Source organism: Centruroides sculpturatus, unplaced genomic scaffold (genome assembly GCF_000671375.1).
Source record: "Centruroides sculpturatus isolate CEXI.00-Female unplaced genomic scaffold, Cexi_2.0 scaffold1943, whole genome shotgun sequence".
Lineage (NCBI taxonomy): Eukaryota > Metazoa > Arthropoda > Arachnida > Scorpiones > Buthidae > Centruroides > Centruroides sculpturatus.
In genome coordinates this window covers 37271-59041 of record NW_019386107.1, presented here as the reverse complement: position 1 = coordinate 59041, position 21771 = coordinate 37271, and the positions used below count along the sequence as shown (strand labels likewise).

General features: G+C 35.7%; 2 protein-coding genes and 1 long non-coding RNA gene across 3 annotated transcripts; 2 read left to right on the top strand and 1 right to left on the bottom strand.

Moving 5' to 3' along the window:
• Nucleotides 1–8091: 8091 nt before the first annotated feature.
• Nucleotides 8092–9225, top strand: LOC111613631. The gene is made up of 4 exons (XR_002754790.1): nt 8092–8164; nt 8236–8265; nt 8920–8943; nt 9027–9225. It is a non-coding gene; the product is annotated as an uncharacterized LOC111613631 (long non-coding RNA).
• Nucleotides 9226–13403: 4178 nt separating this feature from the next.
• On the top strand, nt 13404–14047 carry LOC111613639 (major centromere autoantigen B-like). The gene is made up of 2 exons (XM_023354993.1): nt 13404–13534; nt 13616–14047. The coding sequence occupies exons 1-2, from the start codon at nt 13480–13482 to the stop codon at nt 13912–13914; spliced, it is 354 nt and encodes a 117-aa protein (XP_023210761.1). The 5' UTR covers nt 13404–13479; the 3' UTR covers nt 13915–14047.
• A 3997-nt stretch (nt 14048–18044) lies between these two features.
• LOC111613641 (axoneme-associated protein mst101(2)-like) lies at nt 18045–21696 on the bottom strand. Its single transcript, XM_023354995.1, has 3 exons — nt 21561–21696; nt 19424–21488; nt 18045–18085 (listed from the first exon to the last, which is right to left on the bottom strand). Exons 2-3 carry the CDS (start codon nt 21459–21461, stop codon nt 18045–18047), a joined length of 2079 nt encoding a protein of 692 aa, XP_023210763.1. The 5' UTR covers nt 21462–21488; nt 21561–21696.
• Between the last annotated feature and the right edge of the window lie 75 nt (nt 21697–21771).

Below are 21771 nucleotides of genomic sequence, written 5' to 3'. Positions count from 1 at the left end.
GATAGAATTCAATTGACGAAATGTTGTATCGAAATAATGTCCAACACAAGTAGTATTACGGCCTGTATAATCTAGACGGCCTTCAGACGTAATGTAAGACCATTCAGAGGCCTTACATTACGTCACAGAAAGACTGAATAAAGACGTCTTATTGGTAGAATTTACACATTATTTTCGTATATTAAAAATCTTTGAAATTTCACATTTCTTTTAAAATAAGTTTAAAATTTTAGAGTTGTTTTTATTGATAATATTTCTTTAAATGTTTGTAAATACAAACTACACGTTTACAGTTAATTATTCAAACGTTATTCAATTTACAGGCGAATTTAATCGATCGTTAACAACTCCATTTACTAACAACCGTTTGAAAGGAACCTCCACTGTAATTACATACCAGGCCAGAAACGATAATTACACTTTATTATACCATATATTTTCCGGGTTTTAATTGTTTCAATGTTGTCTAATTTATCCTCCCCGCACACAACTCATTTAACACCGATTAGTTTGATTGACAGGTTTAGCCTGTTAGTTAGACTAATTAGTTTTTGCCTGAGCACCTCCGGGATCATCTACTAGTTTTAAATAAACTCAATTACAGTCTAATCAACGCAGGAAGGCACCTCCCCTCAGGCATAAGACCACTTAACTAATCATTTGCAAGAGTGAGATTTAACACGAGACAGCTATCATCTAGTTAACATACCTTACGGCAAGGTCCATAAACACAGGGTCAAGGACACTAATGCCAAAAACTTCTCATTAAATGGTGGGTGCAGCTTTAAGGAAGGAATTTCTATCTTCCTGTTGTTGCTAATCAATTTCTAGAAATATTATTTTATGATGTTTGGAGATAATGAGTACAAATTTATATCCTAAATATAAACGCAGAACAGAATGTTGAGTAGTACGTTGTGTTAATTTCGTAGGTCAATGATCCCAACAGTCTAGAGTAGGTATCATCATTGCTTCCTCACAAATTTCAAGAAAATATAAAAGATAAAACGCTACAGTCACTGTAAACGACAAAATGCAGAAAAGTATTTTGTAAAATAAGTAGTTGATCCATCCTCTAATCCTTCTACAGAAGAAAGAAGCCCGAGGAACAAACGTGTCACTTACAAAATAATGCAGCTGAAACTTCACTCTATATTAATATTATATGAAAAATGCTACTTAGATCCAAATAGTGAATATAGTGGTGAAATGTTTAGGCTAATAAATATTACAATTAATATTTATCAAGATCAGTGGATTACCAAATAAGGAAGTGTTTATCAAACTGTTAGAGTCTATTAATACAACTATTAATACGAAAAACTATGCAATACAAAGAAAACTATTAATTACAATTCATATTGTCCTATAGAAACAAAGAAGAACGTATTTTTAATGTTATTAAAGAAAATATTAAATAGAACAACGCTACAAGAAGATATAGAAATAGAAACAAGACAACTCTTTATATTTATTAAATGATTACCTAAAGAATACAGTATGTAAGTAGTATAAATATAGCCTATAAATATAAGTAAAAACCTTTCAAAATATGTTTAAATTGAGAGAAAGAAATTGTCGACACTTTTTTCTTGAATAGCAAGGGCACGCTCCCTAATAAATGAGAAAAAAATTATGTTTAATACGACATAAAATTGCACGATTAATTTATTTTTTAAATAAAAAACAAATTACTTAAAAGCATTAAAATTATTTATCTTTTAAAGTCTTCATTACTTTAATTACAACTCACCTGTAAAGTCGGCTTGACTTTCGAATTGTTCATTAATGAAGCACAGTTTATTACAAAATCCTTCGCTTAATTAGAAAAAAATTCACTTTGGATCTGGAGATAAAAGCAGACATCCACATATCTTGTTTCTATACTCTTATTATTAAACCAAGTGATCTTTTGTGGTTTTTTTATTGTGTAATAAGCGTGTAAGTGTAATAAGACTCAACAAACGTCCTCCTCCAACATATCTAATAACGAAATACGTGTCCTATTCACACAAAAAGCACTTTTTCTCTAATTCTTGATAGAGACTGCAACTTTAAATACCTTTTATTCTTAATTTATCTGCATTTTATAATCATAAAGCATTATGAAACTTTACTATGTTTTATTTAATTGTTTTTTCCTATTTAAATGCAATCTGAAAATTATAAAGTAGGGTGTACTTATCATATATTTTCACCGTAATGCATTCCGATGCGATTATACGCGACACGGCGCATCGCGTCACGTCTCATTCAATCTAAACCCATTGTTGAAAATTTACAAAGCGATGCGACGTATCGCGTCGCTTATTGATACGAGAGAACATCACGATTAAGTAAATCTCCTTAAACACCTTTTCAAATCATATTCATTCTTCCAGTCAGAGAGTTAATTTACAGTGAGGAATACTTTATAATAAATTACTACATAAAAATACACAGAAGGATTAAAATAATTGTTTATTTTTCGTTAAATTCGATACAATAATTGAATTAGATAAAATGGATCGGTTAAACAATAACCCCTCTCCAAGACTAAAATTTTTGGACTCAGGAAACCTTGAAAAGTCGAGAAATGCAAAACAATTTGAGAGTTTTTATGTATGAATGTCAGTATGTGTATGTATGGTGGGCACGAGTTTGTTTACCCACTTTTAAGCTTAATAACTCCTATGCTTTTTGTCGAAAATTTCCGAAAGTATGCAGGGAGGTTTGTGAATTAGGGAAATTGATGCTAGTAAATTTTGATGGTTAAAGGTCGAGAGGATGGAGAGACAGAGAAGAATCATCATACTTTTCTTTTAACAATAGAGTCGTGCCAATCATCTACTAACTGCTTTCAGAAGAAAACTTTTAAATTGAAATAACGTAACTTCCGGTTTGCTTCGGAAGTTCCTATACAGTTAATCAGGACCTCTTGTTCTTAAGGTTTTCATATCTGGTCTTGTAGTTTATCTATATAACTCTTCGCCAGACAGACGGACGGACGAAAATGGATATTTATAGGTCTGAAGCTTATAGGTCGAACCGTCACTGAAATTCGCGTTAAAATATTTTTTTGAAAGAAAGAAAGGAAAAAAATAGAAGAATGTAAATCTTAAGATCGATCGTCTCCGATTGAGGGATCGAATTAAACATCGATTTTGACCTCTTCCGCGATCCAAGCTGATTATCTCTTTATATTTAGTAACGAGTGATCAACCTCTTAGAAAGCGAGATCGAGGAAAAGCCACCGATCGGAATGCCGATCGAGGATAGAAATGAATAAAAACTCGGGAATTCGAGGACGTGACGGCTTCTTCTCCCGAAAGTTTTGAGTGTCGTCGGTCCAATTGTTGTGTGTGTGTGTGTGTGTGTCTCGTGCCCATCTTCGTCTCCGTCTCCCGTCCTCGGATCGACATCTTCCCATCACCGGAAGTCGATTGCATTGTATGAATTTAAATTCTGTAAAAACAGAATGTGACAAACAGAAAATTCGTCGACATTCTGTTTTATAGAGTTTAAAGCGAGAGACCTATATTATAAAAAAAAATTTTACAGCTCAATTGGTCCAGATTACAATCCATACAAAACTTCATTGTCTTATAAAAACACCTGTTAAAACTCATTTTTCTAAGATAAAAATATTAATAATTTTTTTTTTTACATTTTTTACAGTCATTACATTTTTACCAAGTTTAATTTTGGAGGATTGTATCGGACATAAGAAAAATCTGCAACAAGAGAATCATCATACTTTTGGTTTTACAAACAACTTTTTATTATTAGACAGAATTATTATTATTATTATTATTGAGTTTTAATGACAAATGCATTTTGTGTTTATTTATTTATTTATGATAAAGCAAACATCACATTCATAAAAAATATTTGTTTCCTTCATGATCAGTGCAATTTTCGTGAGCCTAACCTTCACAAATCCTACACTGAATCCAGTCTTTTTCAAAGGTTTCATCATCACAGATGATGCAGTAAGTCTCTTGGTCTTCTCTCTTTTCTTGAACTGGTTTAGGCCTATTTACTGTTTTCTTTCTTTGTTTCTCTTTATGTAAACGATTTTTCCACCAGCAATTTTCCCTTAGTTGCATAGATTCTTTCTTTTTCTTCTTTCTTTCCTTTATTCTGCCGTAGTTTACCCATATTGTCTCGTAAAACAAAAACATTCCGTGGGAATATAATTCTTATCAATTTTAAACTGTTTCCGATACAACCCGTAACATCATAGAACAAAACATCGGTTACCACATACGTATTAGTAAGCTTGAGGAGATTTCCGGCCTACAAGTTAAATAAAAATAAATGCTGTTTTTAACAATAAACGAAAAAAAAAAACAACTTATTCTCATTTTCAGGCAAGCTATGACAGCCGGAAGTCATCTTCGTTCACTCAAAATACTATTAAAACTATCAAATTTTCTGCCACAATTAAAAACTAAAAATCGAAAAAAAAAATCTAGTAGCCTACTAAATTTCACTCTTGAATAATTCATATACTAAATGAATAATTTAAAATATTTATTTACAGTAAATCTTAATGGAATATTGTAGAACCTAATTAATTCGTATTATATACGTGGTAATTGTTAAATATTTTGTATTTTTAGTGTTAAAGGGAGTTTATAGAACATTTTCATAGCAATCCAGGGGTCCGAACGATTAAAAATGGCGAGTTATCTCTAACTATTCGTTAGGAACAGAGCTCGTAACAACTCTAGAGTTAATAGCTCCGTCTCTATCCGTGCCCTCTCTGGAATTTTACTAGGACACGCCTTACTGTAATGCCAATCCTCTTTTCCAGAAGAACGGTCCAATCACGTTTTTCGTTTCTCGTTTCTAGAACTTGGCTGATATTAATTACTATCTTTTTATTCTTCAGTTTATTACGTGCAGTTTTATCTCTAGAATATTGTTTTTTTTTATTCGGCAGATATTGATTTATATAATCAAAGTTAATAAAATTAATGCGAAATATAATTTAATGTATAACAGCGATAACTTCACTCTATTGTATTACCATTAGTATTACGTAATTTATTACATAGTTATACCAACTTTTTTGCCTCCCATTTAGTCAACAGTGATTGCATTTTTTGTTAATGTCAAATAAGGCTAATTCCAGATTGTTCTAAAGCTTTCCTTCCTCCCAGATTTAGTTGTAAAGCCTCTATAAGACTTGTTTGGGGATAATAATCGTGTTCTTTCAATATGACCAAGACGTTAACCGGAAAAAAGCGCACATGAAAATAGCCTACACAAAAACTGTGCTCAGAAAAAAACCATACTTTCTTGTAGTTTCTTGGTATAATTTATTTGTCTCATCTCTCATCACGGATAGAAGTATTTTATTATTAAATAATTGGTTTCTTTTCGTTTTTTAAAGAAAATTGGCGTTTATCATTCTATTTTCGTGGAAAAGGACATTATTCTTACGGATACCAATCAAACATAGGCACTGTTTCCTTCTGTGGTCTTTATTGTGGGAAACAGTGCTTATGTGTAATTGGTTTAAGATTAAGAATAGTGTCTTTTTATCCCTACAAAAGTAGAAACTGTTGTCTTTATTATAAGGGTTAGATAGTACTTTGTCGTGTCACTTGGTCTACCACAGTATATTTGTTAAAATACAAGCAGTGGCGTAACTAGGAGTTTGCTGTTGGGGATTTGGGAGGATGATTTAAAAAGTACAGTACAATACACAATTAGAAAAATACGATCAGAATCAGTCCCGCCCCTCGCTGCCAACAAATGATCGTGTCTTGTAAAGTGACTAGACAAATGTTCTAGAGAATCTATGGCAGGCGTGCCCAAAGTGGCACGCAAGGAGAAATAACCTGGCACGTAACATATCGCAACGTTTACGTAATGTATTATCTATTACAATATTTTAGATAAGCCTATTTATTGTGAGGTTCCAAAAAAATGGGTTGAAATTAAACATTTACGAGTATTATAGTAATTTGGTAAAACGAAACTAAAAAAATCGATCAAAGATCGGATTAATTGTGTTAGTCATATGAAACCGCGACGAGCTATTGATGTAAACAGAACGCAATAATTATAAATAACTAATAATTGTAAACGAACGTCCTCCAGTAGAGATGGACCTTTGACAAGGCGCTCGTATACACATAATTAGAACATAGAAATTTTGGAAAGAGGAAAGGTTAATGATGAAAAGGGACATCGCGTCGGATCGTTAAATTTCAAAAACACCACAGACTAGACAACAATGGGGAAAAAATATGAGCGCAAGTTCTAAAGTTCCACGAACACTTCCACCCAGAATTAACGGATGGTGTCAAGTAGATTCTTCGAAGCGGATCTTCCTCGTGACTTGTCTTTCGCTTAGGGACAGTCGATTCCTCCTAGATGTCGGCAAACTTACATTATTGTATTTACTGCCATGTGTCTAATCTTCAATGGGCTGATGTGGGGTCTATGTACCCAAAATGCATCCCCACATTGACTTATTTTAATTTATTTTGTCTTGTTACAGTATACTGTATTAATATTGTTAAATGCTATGGTATGGCATTAATTTTTTAATACATAAATAACATTAATTAAGGCCTATTTGAAGAATTTTAAGCCATACAGGTCTATACGTAATTTCATTTCAATTGATATCTTTCTGTTTTTTACTTTAAAAATTTCTTCATACCAACATAAAAAACTAGCAAAGTATTGCGTAACTTTCCCTGCAAAATATTTAAAATTGTGGAGGCGCCATCTGTTATGTATTTAATTAAAATCTTTGATAGTTGTAGAATCAAGTTACGATTAAAATCAGTATCTCTTGATTTTTCATATAGTAAATACAGTGTTTTTGTTGTTAANAAAACTAGCAAAGTATTGCGTAACTTTCCCTGCAAAATATTTAAAATTGTGGAGGCGCCATCTGTTATGTATTTAATTAAAATCTTTTAATATTTGTTAATTATTATAAGATGCCAATAACCTTAATTTTGAGGCAGAGACGACTTTTATAAAAAAAAAATATAAAAAATTGTAAGTGGTAATAACGAGTAAAATCTTCATAAATACAATGCCCGTATTTATAATGTTCTGGTAACTCAACACGTATGTACTGTACTGTACAGAACTGTGCGCTACGACAAAATCTGGCGTGTACAGTACAGAATGACGCTAACATGAAGAAAGTCTAGAGTCTGTACGCTACTCTATTCAAGTCTTCATCGATTGGTTTATGTTACAGTGCAATGCCATGATTTTCAATATGGATCCGAGAAGTACCTTCAAGTTTTCTGGATTTTCTGGAGTTTATCGGGAGTTATGGTGTTCAACACTTCCCGAAAAGTACATTTTCTTTTGCTGTCCTCCATTTGTTTTTATTCCTTCCATAATTTCGTAACAATACCAATTCAATAATTAGCATATAGTAAATGCAACATCCGGATTAAGTTAATCTGCTCCGTAGTAAAATTAGTTATATTGTGATATATTTACAATAACTAAAGACCTTGTGTCGATTGAAATACGTCATAATCTATATAAACAAAAGATTTTCGTTCGTGAAAAAGCATACTGTATAGTATCACGCCATATTAGAAAGTGACATCTATACTGTACTGTGCAAGCAATATAAAAAAGTGGAGAAATATAAACTAAATATCATATTTAGTGACTATTTCTGCTGTAATTTTAAGTGTTTCTAGTCATCGGGACAAGCAAAAATGAAATTCGCCTTCGTGTTATTACTTATAATGCTACGCTATGCAGATCTAACAGGTATTGTATTTTAATTATAGGTAATCCTTGTGATTCTAGTGATTTGATAAAATAGATCGTAACTATAGAATGTGAAAAAGAAGAAAGTGAAAGTGAAGGCGGAGAAGAAGGCGAAAATAAAGAAAGCGAGGAGGGAGAAGAAAGTGAAGATGAAGGAGAAGAAGGTGGAAGCGAGGGGGAAGGAGGGGAGGAAGATGAAGGAGAAAGCGAGGGGAAAGAAGGAGGGGAGGGAGATGAAGGAGAAAGCGAGGGGGAAGAAGGAGGGGAGGGAGATGAAGGAGAAAGCGAGGGGGAAGAAGGAGGGGAGGGAGAAGAAGAAGGAGGAAGCGAGGGGAAAGAAGGGGAGGGAGAAGGAGAAGGAAGCGAATGCAATTTTGTAGAAGAAATGCAAGATATAGTAAAATCTGTTATTAATGTAGGTAACAATATAATTTTCTTTAATTTTGAATGTAAGGCCATATTTTTAAAAAAGAAACTTGTTTATAGTGCACAACCTCTTCCGTGTGTATAGTGCCGGTAAGTATCTTAATCAAATATTAATTAATTAAAGACCTACAATGATTCTCGAAAGTTAAACAAAAGTTTGAGAATATTTTTATATATTAGAAGTATAAAGTTTAATTGTGTATTATACTCGAATATATTAAACAAACCACAATTATTAACTTAATTGTTCTTTATTGCTCATAATTATTATTTAAATACCAAATAACACGGGGGCGATATTAAGTAACGGTTTTATTGAAGGGGGCGACGATTCGTTAGAGGTTGAGAAACACTGGGTTAGATAGTACTTGGTCTACCACAGTATATTTGTTAAAATACAAGCAGTGGCGTAACTAGGAGTTTGCTGTTGGGGATTTGGGAGGATGATTTAAAAAGTACAGTACAATNATAAAGTTATGAAATTTCCTGATATACTTATCGTAGATGCAGGGATAAATTTACATATAAGTTTTCTTAATGTATATAATAAATCTATTACTCATTCCCTTTAAAGTGTACGTAAACGGCGCATTCACTTATACAAGCAGACATAAATTTAATAATTTTTTTTTTGTTTTTTTGCTTCTAAATTTTTGTTAGACCTTTGAGAATCGTTCTGTAATATATATAATTACTTGTATATACTATTTAAATACATATAAACACTTTATTTTAATAATCTAGATCCCTAAGATTGAGCCTGAGCAGGTAAATGCTTCTTGTATATAAAGTTTACTAATAGTTTAATATAAAAATAAATAATTTAATAATATAAAAATAATGTTAAACAGTGTATGAAGATTCCTGGTGACTTTGTTGCTTTAGCGGCATGCGTTGGGATTGAATTAACGGAGAGTGGCGTGTTAGACGATATGAGCGGCTTAATGCCTTTTATTCCTACTGATATTATTGGCTAAAATTACTAAGTAAAACATAATTTTACGAAGATAAATGTTCTATTTAATTTTGTAAGTTTTGTAAATTTGCCTCAGGCAGAAAATATGTAAAAATTGTATAATGCTATATTAAAGTTAATACTAAGAAACGTGTTATATGTTTTTTTTAACGAGTTGAATCGTCATTAAATCTGACCTTACACGACTCCCTTTGTTTCCCCACCCCACGACCTTTAACCGCCGAAATTTAATAGCATCAATGCCCCTTAGATACAAGCCACCATGCCAAATTTCGTTACTTACTTTACTAAGATATTAAATAGACACTAACATACACATCCCCCCACACACATTTCTGTTACAAGTGGATCGATTGGTTAAATCATACTCCATTATCCGGGATGCAAACCACTAAATCCTTGTAGCAGAATTGACAATAATATATTCGCGTTGTTTACTATACCTCACCACAAATGTCATTTATTTATATGTGAATTTTAGGGCACCTTCCAAATCTGGACTCTAGGTAATTGCCTAATTTGCCTAGACCTAAGTCCACTCAGATCCAAAAACCATAAATTAATATACAGTACTTCTATTCGTAGAATAAACATAGGCTGTATTATACTAAATAGCAGCGAGTTTAGATTGTAATAATATAAGTGTAATTAAGAACAGCAACAGCTTCAAAACAGGTTAAAATGTTTATTAATATCTCTAAATCTATGATAAAACTTCAATATTTTTCTATAATAAATAATAAAACTCTCGTTGTTTTTACGGTTGTTTGAGTGTTACGCTATTTTATATACAGTAACTACGTCTTAGCTGCAATTCAATTTAGTGCTGACGAACAAATAGCAAAGGCTGTTAAGACGTCAGTCTTCCTCTTTGGGGGATGTGGAATCGAATTCGGATAGAAATCCTACATGTATAGGGAGTGACAGCCATGTTTTAGAACAAAACAGTACTGTAGAGCCTGTTTCAACGTAGGTGGTATATTTAGTGACGTTACGATTCTACTCATACGAGTATGGTATGAACTGAACTGTACAGTATATACCAGGTTTTAAACCTTATAAACTTATTTAAGTTGACAGCCCTGACGAAAGGGGAGAAGACGTTGCTGTATCAACGGAATCCGGGCCTTTACAGGGGTCCGAGAGCCCGTATTTTTAAGTAAATTTCTTTGTTTCTTTGCAAGATCATATCACTGTGATGTATAGATGATATAATACAGAAAAATCTTGGATAATGGAGATTGATTTAACCAATCGATCCACTTGTAACAGAAATGTATGCGTCAGTACACGCAAAAACTGTGTAATGTTGAAAACGTTGAAGTTAAACGCCATTTTTTTTCTCCTTGCCATCATTTATTCCATTTTCCACGAAAATTTACAAATGTGTAATTGTTTAGAAGCGAGACATTTTGGCATCCCTCCAGATTAATTAGATTCCTGCATAATCAGTAGCATGCCATCATTGGAAGCGGTGGAAGCGCCGCTTCCCTTGTATTTTCTAAAATATAAATACATATTACGCGATTATTTTTATATTTTAAAGTATTTTGGATTAATTAAAATGAATACAGTATTTTATTATAACCGCATTATATATCTTATTACAAATTTAGAAATTTGTAATAAGATATATAATGCGGTAGGGAGCAATTTTAACTAAGTAGATTGTTTTAATATTTAAAAAGTAAAGAACAGAGAAGTTGCGGCCGAAGTTTTCATCTCTAAAACGTAAACGTCGAACGTCAAGCGCCGCTATCTCGTAAGCGGCGCTCGACGTTCGACGTTAACGTTAATGAAATAGAAAACGAACAAACGAATACTAATGGACCCTGACGCGCGATTAACTGATTGCCCCTGTAAGTCGGCTTCTTAAAGAAACACAGCTTCCCTATCATCAAATGTCACGGCACGCTAGTGCTGCATATTTAATCTTCAACGCTTGATTCGTTAAATGGTTTAAAATCAAACACTTCTGGAACGATATTTTTTAATAGCTTAGAGAGTTTCTACTCAAATTTCTATTTTAAAAACACAAGCGTATGATGTATATGTTGTGTGTTTACTCTCTCTGAGTGTGTGTGAGTGCACTTACATGAGACGAGTTCATATAAATTTATATATGCATTCATTTTATACAGAGAGAACACTTTACGTGACTTGTAACTGTGTGTGTGTGTGTGAATCTTTCCTCTGTAAAGACTCTTATGAATAAAATCACAGAACAGTTATGAAACTAGAAAACAATTCCACGTGGACCACGTGAAGTTTTTCGTTTTTCTCCACGTGTCGAACACCTGAATAAGGCCACTTTTCCATACACAATCATTCCAGATCTCTCACAAAGCCAAATCTAATAATAGTTTATTCAGTAAAAAATATTTCCTCTCAGCTGCAATTTTTATTGTATGTATGAATAATAATTGTATTGTATTTTATTTTTTCAATAATTATTCACAAATACTCGCAAGGTCGAAATCATTTATATTGCACGTGGCACTATTAACATATAAATATTACACGTGGCTTTCCTGAAATATGGATTAACAATATTTGCAGAAGTTTTATTAATTATTGAATATTATGCTGAAAATTTCCAAAATATATTTATTATATTCTCCAAATTTTGCTTGGGTACAATGATGCGGAATCAATTCCATGTGTGCCTTTGCAAGTGGCTTTGCCCCAAGGCCATTTCAAACACTTATAAGGCTCTTGACACAATTTCTTTCCAGGCTTTATACAGATAGAAGTACGATAATAGTGAGACGAGGCCCTAAGAATGCAAGACTTTAGTCCATGTCCAGTTACGCTCGTGCGTTAATTGGCCACCGTCCTGCTTTTGATTAATGCTCGTCCTTCAGTACCTTGAAAGAACTCCATGTTTATAGATGCAAGAAATATTTTTCTCGTGCCTATAGTGGAATTTGATCAGGCTCACAAATGATGAGAAACAAAGTAAAACTACTCATAAATGTTCTGAGGTTTTCGGACTCGATTCTTCGCCGTACATTCATAAAATATAAATTTGATCCCAAGATTGAGTCCGAACCATACTCGATATGACTTTTTCTTATATCTCAAGAGAAGATTCTAAAATGTTTTATGAATTCTGAGATGACAAGGTAGTAAATGCATCGGACTGATACTTTGAGGGATCCTAGTTCGAGTATGGAAACTTCAGAAATGTTCAGGAGTAATTCACGAGAAATGGCAAAACATTCCTCGTGAAGTAGCCTACAATCGACTTTCCTCCTTTTTCATTTTTAACTCTTTCCATCCTATAAACACAACGAGGATCTTTTTCCGAGCACATGGTGGATTCGGCCAGGTCTATAACTGGAAACTGGGCTCTATGTATCTGTCACCAGTGGTCTCTTTAGCGACATCACACAGCTGGCCAATAAGAATGTAAACATGAATGGAATTTGTATTTTAAGTTTTATATTATTTATTTTACACATAATTTTAAATATTAAGCAAATTTTTTAAACTTCGAAAGGTGTTTTTTTTAAATGTAAATTTGGGTAGATTTGTTCGTTATGTAAAATACTATAAATTGTAAGGGAACAGTTTATAGTATTATCTTTAAATTTTGAAACCAAAACTGAGTTTAAAACATACATTCAAAATATGATAAGTTTTCATACATCTGTGATGTATTCTGTTATTGAAATTAATTCTTTTTCAATGTGATCTATTCTTTTGTTGAACACGATCGCGGTACTCTCAACATTGTCTGCCAATTGTTGTAGTCTAATGAAGTTGGCTTCTTGAATCTTCGAATCCTTTGAAGAATGGCGACTTTTATCTTATAAAAAAGTTACAGATTTGTGAATCATCATCATCTATATTTTACGTTTAAATTTTAAGTTTCTGTAGCATTTTACCTTGATCTTTAGATTGAATCTTGCGAAACCATTTGCACAGTGAGCTGCAAACTTTAGTTTTATCAGTTACCTTTTCCGATTTATTCTCTGCAACGATTAATATGTTGGAATTTTGGATACTTTTTCCATTATAAACAGGTTTATACAGTGTTGGAAGTGTCCCACCTAAGCTGTATCTATACACCACGAACGTCCGGATTAACTTAATCTTCTGATAGTTAAAATTAATTATATTAATTATATTATAATATTTTTCAATAATTATAGACTTTGTGCCAATTAAAATATTGAAAAAAATACTGTAAAAGTATCACGCCTTATATAAAGAGGCGCGTGTAGTGTTACGGTTTTATACAGAGAAATATAAACTAAATATCACATTTAGTGCGTACTTCTACAGTAATTTTAAGTGTTTGCAGTCATTGGTAACACGCTAAAATGAAATTCGTCTTGGTGTTATTGCTTGGAATGTTATGCTACGCAAGTCTAATAGGTAGTATCTGTTTGTTAATTATAAGTAATGTTTATGATTCTAATCAGCCACTAAAATAGATTGTAATTATACAATGTAAAGAAGGCGAAAGTGAAAGCGAAGGTGGAGATAAAGAAGACAAAGAAAAAGAAGAGGAAAGCGAAGGTGGAGATAAAGAAGACAAAGAAAAAGAAGAGGAAAGCGAAGGTGGAGATAAAGAAGACAAAGAAAAAGAAGAGGAAAGCGAAAGTAATGATGGAGAAGTAAGCGAAGGTGGAGAAAAAGAAGGGAAAAGCGAAGGTAATAATGCAGAAGAAAGCCAAGGGGGAGAAGGCGAAAGTAATGATAAAGAAAAAGAAAGCGACGAAGATGAAAATGAAGCAGAGGAAAGCGAAAGTTAAATAAAATACAACAGAAAGCACAGATGTGGTTATAATAACTGGATAGAGAAAAGATAGAGAAGAGGGCGAAATGAGGGCGAAGGAAGTGAAAAAAGAAATACATGTTTTATCAGAGAAATGCAAAATATAGTTAAATATATTATAGTTATTAATGTAGGTAATAATATAATTTTCTTTAATTTCATATGTAAGCTCATGTTTAAAAATAAACACTATTATACTGCACAATTTCTTAGTTTAATTCCGATAAGTTGCTTAATCAAATATTAATAGAAAAATTAATTTATTGTAGATGAAGGGGATGATTTGCACAAGCCGCTGTTTAAGGTCTCAGCTTATGAGTCTGTAGCTTAGGCCTCGTATTTTTAACAGTATGGTTATTTTACGGAGGACACAGACCTGTTATGTTATAGCTTAAGGCCACAACAAATGTTCAGCTCCTGTACATCAGGGTCGCGGCTAGAGCATTGTGGCGCCAAGGGCAAACTTAAATATGGAGCTTTTCGTCTGTTATACATTTAAAAATCATAATAAATGTTATTAAAATTCACGGCAATATTTGCTCGATTCGGTTATTTGTGGTTAGGCAGTGGTGCGTTACCTTAAGGTAAAAAGCGCAATTGCCTGGGATCCCACAAACAGGGCCCCAAACCAATCTTTTATAAGACAATATTCCTCTCAAAGAAGAACTTCTGAAATCGACACTGTACATGGGGCCCCCTAATTCAAATTTGTATGGTCTTCACGAAGGTATAACGCTCCACTATTGATGGGGCATGGCACATGATAATATAATTTTTCATACTCGTATGTGAAAGTTTTCTATGAATTTATTAGTTCTCCCGCGTTACAATTTTGGAATTTTGGTGCCCCATCTTCTTGGCGCCTTGGGTACTTGCCCTCTCTGCCCTACCTCTCGACTGCTCTGTTATATAGATGTTTATAACAAAATTCCTGTATTACATGTAAAACACTGCAAAGTTTTCATGCATTTTAAGGAAGGATTTACTCATTCTTCTTAGAGTAAACTACACATAAACTGTATATTCACTTATACAGGAAGATAGACAGGGAAGTATGACTCATTTTTATGGCTTCTAAAGTTCTGTTACGCCTTCTAGAACGGTTCTAAATTTCAAGGAAGTATATATATTATTTTTAATTCAAAATCACGTAACTTCCGGTCTATTCCGGAAGGTCTTGTACAGTTAGTCGGGATCTCCGACCCTAGGTTTTCCATACCTAATCAAGATTTTAGTGGTGTCTTCCTCTGTAAATCATACTTCTCCCGATAACAATCGAGTCATGTCGGTCATCTATCTAACATGTTCTTGAGATTAACGAAAGACAGACAGGAAGACGTCCGACTGTAGAAATGTATAGGCCTGAAATTTGAAAATTGCAGACATATACCTTCTCACTGCCTGTTTGTCTGTCCTTCGTTAATCTCGAGAACATATGAAAAGCTTAAGGTCGAAGGCCACGATTAACTATATACAAACTTCCGGAAGAGACAGGAAATCACGTGATTTTTCGTAAACGAAAACACTTCGAATCTTGCACTTGTACTCAAAGCATGCCATTCAGCCTAAATTTTCATTTTTTAACTTTTCCGGCTCTGTTATATATAACAGGGGGAAAATATGGCGATCAGTTAAGAGATGACCCCCAAGATTTTTACATTTTTGGACTCAGAGGACCTCAAAAAATCGAGAACGTTAGTGTGTGTGTGGGGAAGGATATGATTTGGTTCATCTTCTTTGAAGCTTAATAACTCCTATGCTTTTAGTCTAAAATTTCTAAAATTTTGCAAGGAGGTTTGTATATTAGGAGGATTTATGTTATTAAATTTTGACGGTCAAAGGTCGACGGGGTGGGGAGATAAAGAAGATCGTATGTCATATCTCGAGTAAGGTCGGACTTAATGACGATTGGTTGTCATGGTGACCACCGTCACCATGACAACCAATTGTTGAAAAACTTCATTTATCTAGGTCAGCATATTTGTCTCTCTAGTCCTGTGGGGTTTTTTGACGATTGGTTGTCATGGTGACCACCGTCACCATGACAACCAATTGTTGAAAAACTTCATTTATCTAGGTCAGCATATAAGTCACTATAAGCCTGGGACGCCCTCTAGTGGGCGTTATTTACAAATTTCCATGAGGCACGGTTCCTTTGACTTTTTTCGTTCCTATCAATATGCTGTACAGCTCTGTTAAAGTCCCAATGGTAAGATTTACCCTCCGAATGAAGAGGTGGCGACCCCCCCAAACTGTAGCCCCTGTGCGAACAATAAAGTCAAAGGAACCATACCCCTACTCGCGACCCTTTGCCAAATATAAGCTCCTGAATAATAAATTCCTATTACAAATATACTGAATTATTTATATTGTTATATTGACCAAATAATAATAATAATTTATATTGTTAATTTAAATAATAATTAAAATTGTTAATTTGAATGTTTGAAATATGACACACGATAGGGGCGCCTCTAGTGTCCGTTATCAAACGGTTACGGGATAGACAGACGGATACCCGTTGAATGGGTTATATATATAATATAGATAGGTCGTTACCATGACAACCACACTACAGTTTTCCTCACAATTCTACCGGCTGTATTAGGCAAGAATAGACACAAACAGCATTTTAGGATCTTAGAAACGCCCGTCGACCCGAATTATAATCTATATCACGCACTAATAAACACACACGTTTTCGGCCCGTTCTCTGTTCCTATTAACACTAACGACTTTTCTCTCTGTAGTAAGCAGGTTCGACGCCTCAGACATTCTCTCAGAAAATTTCAACCATCAGGCATGTTTTTTCAATGTAGTATAGTGACTTAAACTTTTAAACACCATTTGTCATATATCGTTTTTTCTTAAAAATATGTAAATATCCCTTTGTTATTGCAGTTTTGGGGCTTCCTGACCCTCTAGGCACACGTAAATATTAGAAGCTGTCTAATCCTTTCCTCCCACGTGCATTCTCTTTGAATGTCCCTCTCTTAAGTCCTATAACTTCTGTTTTAATTCAAAAGTTCTCTCTTTCCCCCTAACCAATACACCATTTCTACTCTTCTGCTACAGTAATTATCGGGAATTACATGTAAAATGGGGCACAATATTTTAATATAAATTTAAATTATACGAAATTTTGGGCTTAATATTAAGTGAAAGGTGATGCTAAATATATCATAAGTACGGTACATTTACTAAGGGATATTAATAGAAGGCCTGGGAGCCCTATTGTATAAAAAGATGCATTATTTGTCGTTTCCCCTCTAGTTTAATTTTATCTACCTCATATAATAGAGGACCTAGGACTTCTATTGTATAAAAAGGGTCATTATTTGATTAGAGGTCAATGGTCAAAGGTCAGGGACCTGTATTATATCAAAATTTAGTAAATTTTAAAAGTCATGATGCAATATTTGTCTACTTTTTATTAAATGGGTCAAAGGTCAAAGTATTGTTTTATTTATAGAATACAAAACATGTAATAAATTGGCATTACTTTATTTATTGTGATCCAAAAGTATGGCTGATGCAAACGATCAAGTTTTTTTTTTATTTTTTTAATGTCTGCATACAAATAGATCTATATTATTAAAATATAGTAAACAACCTTCGAAAAAATCCAGCAACGAGTTGCTTAACTTTCCCTGGTAACATTTAAAACTGCGTGAGTGAGTTGCGCCATTTGTTATGATATTTTATTCAAAAACTTTTATATTTTTATATTATAATAAACGGCAGAAAGCTTAACTTTCGGAGTGAGGATGGGTTTTATAAAAAAATTGTAAATGCTAATAACGAGTGAAATAGTCATTAAGTCCGACCCTATTCGAAATACGACACACGACCACCATTTATCTCCCCACCCCGTCGACCTTAAACCACGAAAATTTAATAGAATCAATGCCCCTAATAAACAAACCTCCCTGCAAAATTTCAGAAATTTTCGACAAAAAACACAGGAGTTATTAAACTTCAAAGAGGTTAACAGTGAATTTAAAAGCCCACTAATTGTTCTTATTATTAGTGATTTCTTCAACTGTCGTTTCGTTCTTTTATATTTCTCTTTTATAAATATCTCTTTGGAAGCTTGTTTAAACTAAGTTAATGGCCTTTTAAGTTCTTCAGTATCTTGTAATTACTAACTGAATAGTTCAAAAATCAGAAAATTACGTTTAAAAAAATTGAAAGAAATATTTAAATATTAAAATTTTATTAGTAAAATTGTATATTGAAGTATTTTTATATTGAAAAAGTTTATTAATTATATATACAATGAGTGTAATCACTGCGAGACTAGCTTAAACTGATAACAATAACCGAGCGATATCATTACGCGGTGACTATAATTATAGGAAATTCTATTTAAAACATGTTAAAAGATAATTAATTTCAGCCAAATTCTAGAAGCGAGAAAGGAGGTTGGACCGTTCTTCTGAAGGAGTGACATTGCCGTAAGGCGTGTCCTATTCAGTAAAATTCCAGAGAAGGCAGGGATGGAGGAGGAGCTATAATACTCAAGAATTGTTACGAAGCTCTAATTGTTTCCAATGAACAGTTAGAAATCTGTTTTTTATCACGCCAGCGAATGATTGTCCTATCTGCTGAACACATAAACGAATGTATATAATCACTAGATAATTTATTAAAGTGTATTTCGTTAACAAGTTGATTCGGAAATGTCCTCATTTTGGGTTTTTCAATGCGGTAACCACATTAACTTATAAGATACGTGGCTTTAAATTTTATAAACTTATATAAATGTAGCCACTAGAACCCGTTTGCCACGATAATCTGTAAATGTATAATTATTTAGGGGCTAGACATTTTGGCCTCTCTCCAGATAAACTCAAATTTCTATAACTAAACACGTATCTATTATGTATGCTCTCTCCCTCTCTGTTTGGGTGTGTGCACTTACCATCAGACGTGTTACATTTACAGTATATGTGCATTTCTTTTAAACACATAGATTGTGCTTTATAAGTGACTGCGTAATAAAATGAAACCTCTGTAAATTAATAATAATAATAATATCATCATCCTAAATCCGCCACAGAAAGATTAACCCTTCCACGTAAAGATAACGGACGTGGCCTGATTGACATAGTTAACCTTCACTACAAACAAATACAGTCACTGCGAGAGTTTTTCTACAGGAAACAAAAAACATCACAATTACATAAAGCAGTAACTCTAGCAGACTCAAATAGCACACAATTAAACTTACACTCACATCATACAGACATGACACAATACACAAAAAGCATAGACACCATCAAGCAATCGTGGGCTCAAAAGGCACTCCATGGCAGGCATCCTTATGACCTGGGCCAGGATTTTGTTGACAAAACTGCGTCAAACAGCTGGTTAGATCGGGGATGCCTCTTTGGGGAGACGGAAGGATTCATGATTGCCATACAGGATCAGGTCATAAATACTAAAAACTACAGAAAACACATACTCAAAGATACAACACTCACAAATGACACNCTCCTCCTTCCTCCTCGCCTCCTCCTTCACCTTCGCTTTCTCCTCCTTCCTCCTCGCCTCCTCCTTCACCTTCGCTTTCTCCTCCTTCCTCCTCGCCTCCTCCTTCACCTTCGCTTTCTCCTCCTTCCTCCTCGCCTCCTCCTTCACCTTCGCTTTCTCCTCCTTCCTCCTCGCCTCCTCCTTCACCTTCGCTTTCTCCTCCTTCCTCCTCGCCTCCTCCTTCACCTTCGCTTTCTCCTCCTTCCTCCTCGCCTCCTCCTTCACCTTCGCTTTCTCCTCCTTCCTCCTCGCCTCCTCCTTCACCTTCGCTTTCTCCTCCTTCCTCCTCGCCTCCTCCTTCACCTTCGCTTTCTCCTCCTTCCTCCTCGCCTCCTCCTTCACCTTCGCTTTCTCCTCCTTCCTCCTCGCCTCCTCCTTCACCTTCGCTTTCTCCTCCTTCCTCCTCGCCTCCTCCTTCACCTTCGCTTTCTCCTCCTTCCTCCTCGCCTCCTCCTTCACCTTCGCTTTCTCCTCCTTCCTCCTCGCCTCCTCCTTCACCTTCGCTTTCTCCTCCTTCCTCCTCGCCTCCTCCTTCACCTTCGCTTTCTCCTCCTTCCTCCTCGCCTCCTCCTTCACCTTCGCTTTCTCCTCCTTCCTCCTCGCCTCCTCCTTCACCTTCGCTTTCTCCTCCTTCCTCCTCGCCTCCTCCTTCACCTTCGCTTTCTCCTCCTTCCTCCTCGCCTCCTCCTTCACCTTCGCTTTCTCCTCCTTCCTCCTCGCCTCCTCCTTCACCTTCGCTTTCTCCTCCTTCCTCCTCGCCTCCTCCTTCACCTTCGCTTTCTCCTCCTTCCTCCTCGCCTCCTCCTTCACCTTCGCTTTCTCCTCCTTCCTCCTCGCCTCCTCCTTCACCTTCGCTTTCTCCTCCTTCCTCCTCGCCTCCTCCTTCACCTTCGCTTTCTCCTCCTTCCTCCTCGCCTCCTCCTTCACCTTCGCTTTCTCCTCCTTCCTCCTCGCCTCCTCCTTCACCTTCGCTTTCTCCTCCTTCCTCCTCGCCTCCTCCTTCACCTTCGCTTTCTCCTCCTTCCTCCTCGCCTCCTCCTTCACCTTCGCTTTCTCCTCCTTCCTCCTCGCCTCCTCCTTCACCTTCGCTTTCTCCTCCTTCCTCCTCGCCTCCTCCTTCACCTTCGCTTTCTCCTCCTTCCTCCTCGCCTCCTCCTTCACCTTCGCTTTCTCCTCCTTCCTCCTCGCCTCCTCCTTCACCTTCGCTTTCTCCTCCTTCCTCCTCGCCTCCTCCTTCACCTTCGCTTTCTCCTCCTTCCTCCTCGCCTCCTCCTTCACCTTCGCTTTCTCCTCCTTCCTCCTCGCCTCCTCCTTCACCTTCGCTTTCTCCTCCTTCCTCCTCGCCTCCTCCTTCACCTTCGCTTTCTCCTCCTTCCTCCTCGCCTCCTCCTTCACCTTCGCTTTCTCCTCCTTCCTCCTCGCCTCCTCCTTCACCTTCGCTTTCTCCTCCTTCCTCCTCGCCTCCTCCTTCACCTTCGCTTTCTCCTCCTTCCTCCTCGCCTCCTCCTTCACCTTCGCTTTCTCCTCCTTCCTCCTCGCCTCCTCCTTCACCTTCGCTTTCTCCTCCTTCCTCCTCGCCTCCTCCTTCACCTTCGCTTTCTCCTCCTTCCTCCTCGCCTCCTCCTTCACCTTCGCTTTCTCCTCCTTCCTCCTCGCCTCCTCCTTCACCTTCGCTTTCTCCTCCTTCCTCCTCGCCTCCTCCTTCACCTTCGCTTTCTCCTCCTTCCTCCTCGCCTCCTCCTTCACCTTCGCTTTCTCCTCCTTCCTCCTCGCCTCCTCCTTCACCTTCGCTTTCTCCTCCTTCCTCCTCGCCTCCTCCTTCTCCCTCGCTTTCTCCTCCTTCTCCTTCGCTTTCTCCATCTTCGCCCTCGCTTTCTCCACCTTCTCCCTCGCTTTCTCCTTCTCCCTCGCTTTCTCCACCTTCTCCCTCGCTTTCTCCTCCTTCTCCCTCGCTTTCTCCTCCTTCTCCCTCGCTTTCTCCTTCCCCATCTTCACTTTCGCTACCTTCTTCACATTCTGTAATTATATTCTACTTTTATGTATCAATAGAATCATAAGGATTACCTATAATGAACATACAAACACTACCTGTTAGACCCGCATAGCATAACATTACAAGTAATAACACGAAGACGAATTTCATTTTAATGTACTACGAATGACTATAAACACTCAAAATTACTGTATAAATTGACACTAAATATGATATTTAGTTTAGATTTATTCTCTTATCTATATAAACTCGTAACACTACAGGTGTCACTGTTTAATACGGTATGACTCTATACAGTACTTTGAT

Excerpts from the sequence above, each read along its gene's own strand:
- LOC111613639 (XM_023354993.1), top strand. The coding sequence starts at position 13,480 with ATGAAATTCGTCTTGGTGTTATTGCTTGGAATGTTATGCTACGCAAGT. Across the intron at positions 13,535-13,615 it reads ATGCTACGCAAGTCTAATAG|AAGGCGAAAGTGAAAGCGAA; the intron begins GTAGTATCTGTT and ends TACAATGTAAAG.